This window comes from Gavialis gangeticus, unplaced genomic scaffold (genome assembly GCF_001723915.1).
Source record: "Gavialis gangeticus isolate Ggan-Ray unplaced genomic scaffold, GavGan_comp1, whole genome shotgun sequence".
Classification (NCBI taxonomy): Eukaryota; Metazoa; Chordata; order Crocodylia; family Gavialidae; genus Gavialis; species Gavialis gangeticus.
Genome location: NW_017729025.1, coordinates 140,836,283 through 140,847,170, shown reverse-complemented (window position 1 = coordinate 140,847,170; position 10,888 = coordinate 140,836,283). Strand labels below are relative to the sequence as shown.

At 43.7% G+C, this 10,888-nt stretch overlaps 1 protein-coding gene across 5 annotated transcripts in view; it reads left to right on the top strand.

Annotated features, from left to right (window-relative positions):
- LOC109299123 (pleckstrin homology domain-containing family A member 7-like) overlaps positions 1 to 10,888 on the top strand; it is a 273,825-nt gene that overhangs the window by 201,723 nt on the left and 61,214 nt on the right. For 3 of the 5 annotated variants that reach the window (XM_019519653.1, XM_019519652.1, XM_019519654.1), the window contains exons 9-11: positions 3,401 to 3,923; positions 6,654 to 6,740; positions 7,140 to 7,259. In XM_019519653.1, coding sequence (XP_019375198.1) covers positions 3,401 to 3,923; positions 6,654 to 6,740; positions 7,140 to 7,259 — 730 coding nt within the window. The remainder of the gene's footprint in view (positions 1 to 3,400; positions 3,924 to 6,653; positions 6,741 to 7,139; positions 7,260 to 10,888) is intronic. The other 2 variants (XM_019519657.1, XM_019519656.1) reach the window with 1 other exon arrangement.

Genomic DNA, 10,888 nt, shown 5'->3' with positions numbered 1-10,888 from the left:
CCTGCAGCCGCTGGATGAGCTATGGCTCCATCCTGCGCCCCACCCAACCCTGGCTGGGTGGCCCCATCCTTAGCCCCACTCCCTCTCTCACTGCAGTGGCCTTGATCTGCCCCCCCCCCCCTTCTCTTCCCTCTCCCCTTCCCCCACAACAGACTTACCAGCTTCATGCAGCTCTCCAAGCTGCAGGGCTGCGTATTGGAAATCAGATTGGTATTGGCCGATATGCCTCCTTAAAAATCAGCTATCGGTATCAGCTCCCAAAATCTCTATCAGTGCACCCCTATTTTATACTCCGTGGGCTGTAGGTACTTCAAAGACTCTCAAACAACATCCCTACTACCTCTTCTTCAGACTGTCACCCATTAACTTACTTGTCATAAATTCAGGCCATGGTAATGCTGCTTGTCTTCATGTCTGAGTGAGGATCCAGTAGTGAGGCTACTAGCGCATGGTTTTTTTGCTACCTGATAGGGTATGTACATGCACCTCCACACCCAATCCAGAGCTGCCTCAGAATATACCTGTAGAAGAATTTGAAGAGTGCCTCAGTTCAACCTCAGGACCCTGGACCTTTTCCCTTTGTTCAGGTGATAGAAGGAACTCATGGAGGGCTCTATTTAGCTGCCAGAGTGGGCCAGCTAAAGTATGTAAAGTATGAAAGTATTTTTTCAAGGCTACAAGACCCACTCTGAAACTGATTTCATCCTGGTAATAGTGTGCACCTATTTCTTGTCTGATGTTAATGTCACTTCCCTTGCCAGTGTTCATACCAGCCATGGATTCACTAAGTGTGTCTGAATCTGAACAGCATAATAAGACTTCTTAAGAAAACCCAGTAGAAAATTCATTTTGAAGGAATAGACAAATATTTTTCCCAGAAAGTAAAAAAAAATACTTCCTCTATTTCCCTTCCTGATAATAATGGGCAGTTTCAGAAGTTGTTGGAGAATTGCAACCACTCTCAAGCTCCCAACAGGTGTTCTGAGACTTCTGAACTCTTGATTTAATATATTAAAAATGCATCCAGGGAGCAACAGCCTTCTCAGACTAGCTAAGGATATTTTCTGTGCCAGAAAAAGGACATCAGTTCCTGTAAAAACATCCTTTAACTAGGTCCATTATGGGATCTGAAATATAGAAGACTGCTGGAACAGCAGAACATTAAGCTGGATTTATGTGGTTGAAAAGCCTACTCATTTGCCTCACTGACACTAGAAAAGCCCCCACAGCATCAGAATTGTGCTGTAGGCAAGTTTCCCTGCTGGAGTTATGCAGAGCAGCAACTTGGAGTTGGGTGCATAGTTCTACCTTACACCTTTTTTTGGACTAACATTATGCTCCAATGCCCAGTTGAGGAAAATGGTGTAGTCCCCATTTAATTAAAGCTCCCCCCAACTCACCTGGTAGAACAGTGTTTCCTAATGGTCTGCTAGCAGAAATGCACAGAGCACACCAGTGTCAAAAGACGTTACCTAACTAGTAACTGTTGGTCATTGACAATCACTTTTGTACTAGCTTCCCTTCTACTACAGAGTTCTATGTAAAAGTAGGGGCAGCTATACATGTGCCGAACACCTGCTCCAGTGCATTCTAATTAGAACACAATGGAGCAGACTCAATCAAGGCTGCTCGATCAAGCAGATTAAGCAGACTCGATTAATCAAGTCTGCTGGAGTGTTCTAATTAGAATGCTCCAGCAGCCTGGAAATCACGTGTATTCAGTGTCAGCACATCTCAAAATGGCAGAGGGAGTGCTTTAACTAAAGCTCATTGAACGAGCTTTAGTTCAAGCGCCCCCTCCGCCATTCTGAAGTGCGGGACACTAAATACACAAGATGCTGCAGGTGATTGAATTAGAATAGCTCCTGAGAGAATGTTTTTAACACTATGGATTCCTGTTTAAAACAGTCCCTCTTCCCCCCACCCAACTGTGGAGCACATGTAAAGATGCCCTGGGACTGTGGTATGAGAAAAGAAACAGATGGTTGGGATGTGTAGTCTGTTAGCATAGGGCAATGATACAGATTTTTTGTGAGAATTCATATGCTTCTGAAATGAGCATAGATTTTTAAGGCAGTTCTGAAGCTCCAGGTACAATTATACAGAACCAACTCTTGAAGACCAACAGTTATTGGTATCTACTTTGTCTTCCTTTCTCTCCCCCCCCCCCTTTTTTTTTAGTCCCTCCTATATATCTTGGGAGCTTCAAAAAATACTTCATTCAATCTTATGCTTTCTTTTCTTTCCCATACCACCAAGTCTCTTTCTCTTTATTGAAAGTAGATCAGGCAAAGTGGGTAATGATGGTGGGTTTTTAAACTTACTCTGCAGAAGACCTTGCCGAATAAGTAGTGGTACTAACTGCAGACACTGAATCAGTAGACTCAAGTGTATCAAGTAACTAAAAGGACAAAAAGCAAATGGCTAAATATAGAATCGAAACTTAGGCAAATATGTTTTTTGTGTTACAGGCTGTGGAAAGCCTTCATGAAATCAAATGCTTTGAAGCTGGAAGGGGAGCTAAATGTACCTAATGTATCAAAACAGCTCTTGCTGCCAGCCACATGTTAAATCTGCTGGCAGGTATATAGCTTAATTTCTGCAGTTTAAGAGACTTTGTAGGCATTATACTCAAGTCAGGAAATGGCATGGTTTTTTCATAGGAAAACTACGTGAGTTCCCTTGTAAGCTCCCTTTGCTGTTTTGGATGAAAAAAGACAAGGTATAACAAGTAACTCCTAAGGACTAAAACAATCTGCATAAGTGATCATATTTAGAGGAACTGATAATAAATTATCTATTTTCCACCTAAATGTTCCAATTAACAGTTGCTCATTCTATATGATTAGTTTTCTTCTTGCACTCTGATTTTTCAGATACAATTTCTTTTGTAAATGAATAAATGTCACTGTTGTCAGGCAGCAAATTATACCACCTAGTGGAGAGCAGGGCACTTGTTAACAAAAAATAAAACAATGCTGAATATTAAGGTATTGGCTGTTAATAGTGAACACAATTCTAACTCCATTCTTTGCACTCTTTACTTTCTAGTTGCTCTAAATAGAGAGGTAAAGTACCATATTCCTTTGGTGCTAGTTCTGTTGTACTGAGGCCAAGCTGCTCAAAAAATGAATCAAAGAATGAAATTGTTGTAGTTCTCAAATATTTGTCAGAAATAAAATCCTTACCAGACTGTCACAATCTTAATGTGTAAGTAGTAAATTTGTTCCTGTGAGGCAGGCTTTAAGAGCACCTTTCTTTTCTTTGCATAGTTGCGTAATCACTACTAAAAGGATCCTTAGGTAAAGTGAATTAGAAAGAGGAATATTTTTCCTTTGACCTGTCCTCTTGATAAATGCTCATTTCTTTAAAGCAGTATCTTTTTTTTTTCCCCATACAGTCATGCTTCTGATCAGACTCTTACTCGTCAAGGTCCCAGTCAATCTGTGTCCTTTCCTGAAAATTATCATACCTTGCCAAAGAATACCAGGCAGCCTTCAGGGAGCTCTCCTCCACCAAATCGCGATTTGCCAAGTGACTACAAATATGCCCAAGACCGGGTTAGCCACTTGAAGATGTCCCAGGAGGAGAGGAAAGCTAACAAGGATGGTACTGTATGGCAGCTATATGAGTGGCAACAGAGACAGCAGTTTAAACATGGCAGTCCTACTGCCCCAGTTTATGGAGGTTCTTCAGACTTTGCTGACCGCAGTAAATCAAAAAGTTCCCTGGATGTTCCACGATCAATTTCTGTCCCTCCATCTCCATCAGATATCCCTCCACCAGGACCACCAAAAAATTTTCCACTAAGGAGACCACATACTCCTGCAGAAAGGGTTACAGTTAAACCATCTGATGAGAGACAGACTGTAGACGTTCCTTTTGCTGGCTCACCAAGGAAAATCCATAATCATGCTGTGAAGGTATATATATCTTATATAACTTAAATTACAATGTACATCATATTAAAGATTCAAACATTAATTTATCTAACTAGTGTAGGCATTTTATCTGTACTCTTAACCATGGCAATAGAGTATCATACAAGCACTAAAAGTAAACACAACAATGTACAATATTTTTTGCTCCACAGTCAATATTTTCTTCCTTTCATCCCAGATTTATTAATTTTTGTTGTTTTGCAAAGAATAATTGGGTGGTTCTAGAAAGGCAGACCGAGTCAATTTGGAATGTTCTTACTCTGCAGTTTTAATGGAATGTCTTATTTAAAAATGTTGTAATATTTCTTTAATACAGATGTTGATATATGCATACAATAAATAGGGCATGGGTATCTGTCTACACATAAGTACTGGATGTTCTCATAGTAGATTAATGGGGAAATGCTATATTACTTTAAATAACGTTTCTCACATATCTTCTCCATTCACATTTCAATGATATTTCTTATTTATTAAACAGATAAATACAAGTTTATTTTTTGGTGAAACAAATTATTCATTAGTTCTCTCCTGTAACATTAATATATATGTTTGTAGAAAAAATTCAAGCCAGCACATCCAGAGTAACTAGGAAGTTATTCTTTGTCTGCCTAGGTTCTACTGCAGGTGCATATTTGCCCAAGGCCCTTAACATCAAATTTTTGTGACTAGGAGTGCCTGTCACCTAAATGACCTCACACCCCAATACTAAGGGCATTGGTTCAAGGCAGACCTACCCAACCAGCATTTTCTTACCCAAGATGGAACTCTTGCAGCATCCATCTCTTCTGCACACATTGCTAGTGTAGTTAGCTTTGGTACTTAGTGAGCTATTAGTTCACATTGTTATTGTCTGTTGGCTAAAACAAAAGTAAGCCCTTTGCTTGGTAAATTTGTTTAGGCTGGATCTCTCTCACCCACATGAAAAGGCACCAGCAACATGGGAGCCGCTAAATCTACAGGGTTCAAAATCTGTACCTAAGGTGAAACTTAGATGCAGCTTAATGACAGGGAATTTTGGGGCACTTTTACACATTCTTGGGGGGTTGGGGTGATGCTTTTATTAGGGTGGCTCTGAGAGCTGCTCTAATTAAAGCACTGCAGTAGCTCATGTATCTGCATCCCTGTTCTTCAAAATGATAGCGGGTGCACTTAAACTAAAACTCATTCGATGTCACCATTTTGAAGTGTGTGGACACTGATACAGGAGACACAGAGGCTGGCTGGAGCGTGGTAATTACCATGCTCCAGCAGACTTGATTAATTGAGTCTACTCTGATGTGCTGTAATTACAGCACATCTGCATTCGTGTATAGGTACCCATTCTGCCTTGAATCATGGGTGACTGGTGCCTCTTGAGTTTGGGGTGGGAGGGGGCAACGATTTCACTCACCAGAAAGCGGCACGGCTTTTGCTGGCGCCCTGCTCCCCAGCCAGCGCTCACAGGGGGCCCGTCTGCCCCCCACCTGCTGGCTAAACAGGGAGGACAGCCTGACGGGGTGCACCCCCTACACGTCGCCACTGCCTCAAATATAGATGTGACCTCAGGCAACACACTCTTTATCAACTCAAACTCAGAAAGTTAAAGAAATTTGTCTGAAGATCTTCCTTCAGAAGGAAGCTGTGGTTTGCTAGTTAGTCCCTCTCCTTTTGGCCGTTTGAACAGAGATTCCAGTCTAACTTTTCAAGAAACATTTGCTAACTGGTCTCATTCACTGGCCACCATTTTAGGTCTCTGAGAAGGACAGAGCAGAGCACTCCCAGGAGCTAATTAAAGTGAAAGCAGTACCAAGTGAAAAGCAGCTAATCAAAGTGAAAGGCGGGCAAAGTGAAAGTGTTTTGTACCTTTTTCTATAGTATGTCATACTGGTCACTGCTTGAGAAATGTACTAAATATGTTCACAGGAGGTGCATCTACGTTAGATGTTCACTGAAGAATTGCCTAATTAGCTCCACAGTAAAGTCTAAGCAGCTACACATGTGGCCCTATTTGACCACAGGAAACTAATTAACTCTGCCGTTAAGTTAGTATTTGTAGACACAAGTTAGGACTGATGGACTATCCTGCAGCAGTGTTATTTAGTGCACCACGATACACATGTAGATATTGTCAGGGCTGGCTGGGGCACGAGGGTGCTTCAGTGTGGGGCTAGCTGGCATGGCATCAGGGGCTAAATGAACATGGGCAGCCCCCATGTTCAGTGTGGAGGCTGCCCTGCCAGCTAGCCCCACACTGGGATACCCTCATGCCGCAGCCAGCCCCTCAGCAGCACATTGAGCCAGGTGGGAACAGCCCCAGGCTGGCAGGCTGACCCCTCTGGAACCCTCTTGCCAGCCGGGGCTGCTCCAACCCAGTTCAATGTGCTGTGGTCCTGGGCACACGTGTAAACCCAGTGCCTGGGAGCAATAAAATTCGGCGTGAACTACAACTTAATTGCACATGTAGATACATCCAGGTTTGATCTGGTATATCAGTTCCTAAATCCTTGGCTGTTTGTTTATAGTATTTATCATAATAGGATCTGTATTCCTCATAATTGTCAAAACTTGCACTGAGTTAGACACTTTTCAAAATCTGACTGGAAGACTGTCATATAGTCCCTGTATATAAGCCAGACCTCCCAAATGCCAGTCAAGTACAGTAACTGAAGGAACATAATTCCTACCTGAGGCAAGATGCACAATTTTGATGGGCTTCTCCACTTGTTACAGAGTTCTGCACATATTGACAGACGATCCATGCCTGCTATGGGCTATATGACCCACACTGTAAGTGCTCCCAGTTTACACGGCAAGTCGGTAAGTTGAAATGTTATTCATTTTCTTTCCCCTCACTTTAACCTTTCTAGTTCCTGAGTCACCTTATTTTTTCATGAATTGTGATTTGAAACCCCAGTAATTTGAACTTAAGTTTCAGTGTGAACCAAACCTAGCTCCCATACAGGCGGTGGGAATTTTGCTGATGGAAACAGTGTGGGCAGGAGCAGGCATTGTCTCTGACGTTCTTGTCTTATTACTAAAATATAGTGTCCTGGGAAAACTTCATCTTTTGCTGTTTGTTTGACCAAATGCAGAGTTAATGGAATAATTGTCATGTCAAGTAAATGCTTTCTGGGCGCTGAGGTGAAGAATGTAATTACAGTGACTCTTCCTGAAGACTGCTAATTTCCTCTTTACAATGTGTCTAAATACCTGCAGCCTGAAGAGCTAACATTGCTTCTCATTCGATTAAGGAGACATCAGGCTAAGTTGGCTAGTATACGAAATTACACAATCGCCCAATTACTGCAGCACTTGCCAACTAATTCCACCTATCAGGTCAGCTGCTGATTGGCTCGTCTGTGCTGTATGACATTTTGTGACTCTGCAAGTGCTTCATTAGTGACATGCTTGAGTCTGTGCTTTCTTGCCCATTCTTTGGTATTTTATGATTCCTGAATCATTTGTGGTTTTTTCTTTGCTATTGTACTTGCTGTAAATGGTAAGCATTTTAAGCTGTGGGGTGCTATTGCATTTGGTTTCATAGCTTTTCAATATTATTTTGCTTTGATAGTACTTCTGAGAATGCTGCCCCTGAAAAGTATGTTAGAGTATTTACTCTGATTGAAGCAAAACAATTCTTTTCACTATTTGACTATTTTCAGCATGTTCAAATATTCATGGTAGCTCATGACTGTATCAGTTTTGTAACTGAAGAATAGCTCATAAGTTTGTTTTTCCTTTTGTTTTGTTAGTCATTAATAGTAGCCATCGTAGGTCAATAACAGTACCACTGTAAAGCTTATACATTGGAGATGGGACAGAAATGCAGTTATAGTACCTCCTGATCAGCTGTTAGTTTTGTAACATTCTCAGAAGTGTAACCATCTAGGCAACTGGAAACAAAACATAATGGCTCTGTTTTAAAGCTGTCACTGTTTTTAAAGCCCTAAAAACGTTTCTAAATTCTTGTAAGTTTAACCATTCCTCCTCACTTACTTCACCTACAGAACAGTTGCAGTAAAATGGACTGGGCTGTACCTGTGGGTATCCTTTCTGTTCAAAACTAGGGACTGTAGAGTTTTCAGCTAATACATTAAGGTGATCCCTTTCTCTGTTGCAGTCTGTGTTGAATGCCAGGGCAATGTTAAGCAAATGTTTGTTAAGAACCATCAGTATTATGTATTGATTTGCTAGAAGAAATTGTTTTCAAATGACCATTTTCACTGGCTCAAAAGTTGGACTCTCAACTTGAAAACAGAATAGTTTGGATTTCTTTATGCAATTTAATGAGTCCAGAATCCAAAATGATTATGTTAACAACAAAGTTCCAAATATTTTGGGCAATTAACAAAATATTTGCACTAGTTATAGTTTGCTTTATCATTTGTTGAAAATACTTGTGTTGTAAATGACGAAAAATATTTTCTGTCATGACTATGTGCTTTTCCTCAGGTAACTACGGTAAAAGCATATCAAGAGTATTATGACTATACATAATTATAAGACAACACTGGCAACATCTACTTAATAGAAAGGAGTAGGTATTGAAATTGAACACAAAAACACGAAAAGTTAAGCTTGCTCTCAAAATGAACATTTATTTAATATTAGTCATGGCTTATTTTCTGACTTTCAAATGAAGGAAAGCACATTCAAAACATGGGGGGAAATTACACCAAAAACATTTGTTATGTAGTGAAAAAGTTCATTTTGATACCTGATTGACCTCAGTTTAGGCAAAAAGTATTTTGTCAGAGGGGCATATGATATAGGTTGTCAGCCCATGAGTTAACGTTTTTTCCATAAAGTATCCAACTTTGAATATGCCATATTTTCTTGCATGCCACATGCCCCACAAATAAAACATGTGTCTTATTTTGGCGAGGCAGAATGATGATGAAAATATGTTTGCAGAGTCCCGTTTTAGTCCTAACCACAGAGGTTGAGAACACTCTGCAGCATCAGCAAAAGCTACAGTGTGCAGACTTAGTATAAAACTTTAGGGTGTGGGGGAGGAACACAACCCCTGGCCCAGCACTGACCCCCAGCTGGGTTGCAAGGGAGGGAAGTCCACAGTGGGGGCTTTACTTCCTCTACTTACCTGGAGCTGGGAGCTGGGCTTGAGTCCCCCAGCGACACCCCTTCTCAGACTCCAAGCCAGCTGGGGCAGTAGCTACTGTTTCTCTCCTGCTCATCCCAGCCCTCTGGACTATCTCCTTCCATGCCCGCCCAGCCCAGCCATGGCAACCTCCTCTACCCCCCATCCCCATGCAAACACTTAGGCACATTGGAGCTGGCACTCGAGGAGTACTGCCAAAGCTGCAAGGTAGCAGTGACTGGGACTGACTCAGAGATGGAGGCTGGGGGGACAGGGCAAGCACTGGAGAAGGGTGTGAGGGATGGGAGGGAGGGAGGGAAAGTAATCAAATAAATAAAGAAGTCCGGCATTAATCACAGTGGCAGAGCTGACAGTAGCTGGAGCAGGGCTGGCTGGGAAGCTCACTTGTTTGCCTGGGTAAGCCTGAAGCTGCAAAGTTCAGACCCAAACGTCTTGATCTGTCCCAGCTGCAGCCACTGCTGGCTTCAGTGCCTGGGGTTGCCTGAGTTCGCTCATTGGGGAACCACCAGGTAGTCTCTGGGAGCCTCCTGCCACCCACCTCTGAAAAACAGCCATATCTCCTCCCTTGTGGGTGACAAAACAAACTAGGGACACCAGGAGCTCGCTGGAAGGTGGGTGGGGGCTGAGGCGGGAACAAGAGAACCTCACATAGGGCTTTCCTCCTCTTCTGCGGATGTGGAGCCAGAACACAAGCTGTCCCCAGCCATCCCTGTTGAGGGGCTGAAGGTGGGGGCAGAGTGAAGCTGCCACACTCTCGCAGAAGGTGCCATTTCCAGCCAGCCCAGTACCAAAGCTGGAAGAGTCTGGCCCCACTGAGCTTACGCTGCAAGCCATTGGGAAGCTGAGCTGACCACATCCTGCCAGGCTCTAGCCCCATGCCCCACACCCTGCTGTCAGTGCAAAAAACTGGAAGGGATATTTGCCCCTCCATGCCCCACCATGATGTCGCCTATGTGCATTGCCCCTGCCACCATCAGCCAGCCTAAAGGCTGGAGGGCGGAAAACTCACCCCCCTGGCCTGGCAGTGGACCCCTAGCTGAGTACTACTGAGCGCAGGGGGGAAGCCTGCAGTGGGGGCTTTACTCCACCTGCCCACCTGGAGCTGGGAGCCAGGCTTGAGTCCCTGAACCACGCTCGGTTGCTCAGCCTCCAGGCTGCCTGAGGAGGCAGTGAGGGGGGAAAACACACCCACCTGGCCTGGCACCAGACCCCCAGCTGGGTGCTGCCTGGCACAGGGCTGGTTGGAGCCTGCAGTGGGAGCTTAACTTCCCCTGTCCCCTTTAGGCACTTCTGTGTTGCAAGGAGCTCTGCTACTCCTGGAGAAATGGTAGAGTGCTGATCTTTGCTCTTTGTGTGTGTGCGTGCATGTGTGTGTGTGTGTGTGTGTGTGTGTGTGTGAAGGGGGTGACTATAGCTCCAGCCAGCATGCACCCCCAAAACTTCTGGGTGGGATAAGATGGCCTGCTGAAATGAAAACTGCAGGACAAACTCAAAAGGGAGCCAGGTTGATTACTGGCTACAGCTGACCCAACCACAGAGCCTGATAGGAGCAAAGGACCATCAAAAGAAACAAAGGGGAAAGCCAGGCCTACGCTCTGGGCCTGGGCTGCAGGTAGTTTGGGTCACTCAGCTCCACTGGGAGTAGAAAGTTGCAAACTGCAACCCTGGCCCAAAGCTAGCAGAATTAGAAACGCCCAGGTTTCAACCCTATTTAAAACTGCCAGGCAACCCAAGGAGCCAATATCCTCCTCTCTGGTATTAATCCCTTAAAAGCTCAGAAAAGGGGGAAGAAAAGGGGGAGGGAGGGGGGTTCCCAAACACTGGGAGAATTTCCCGCCCCCCCCCC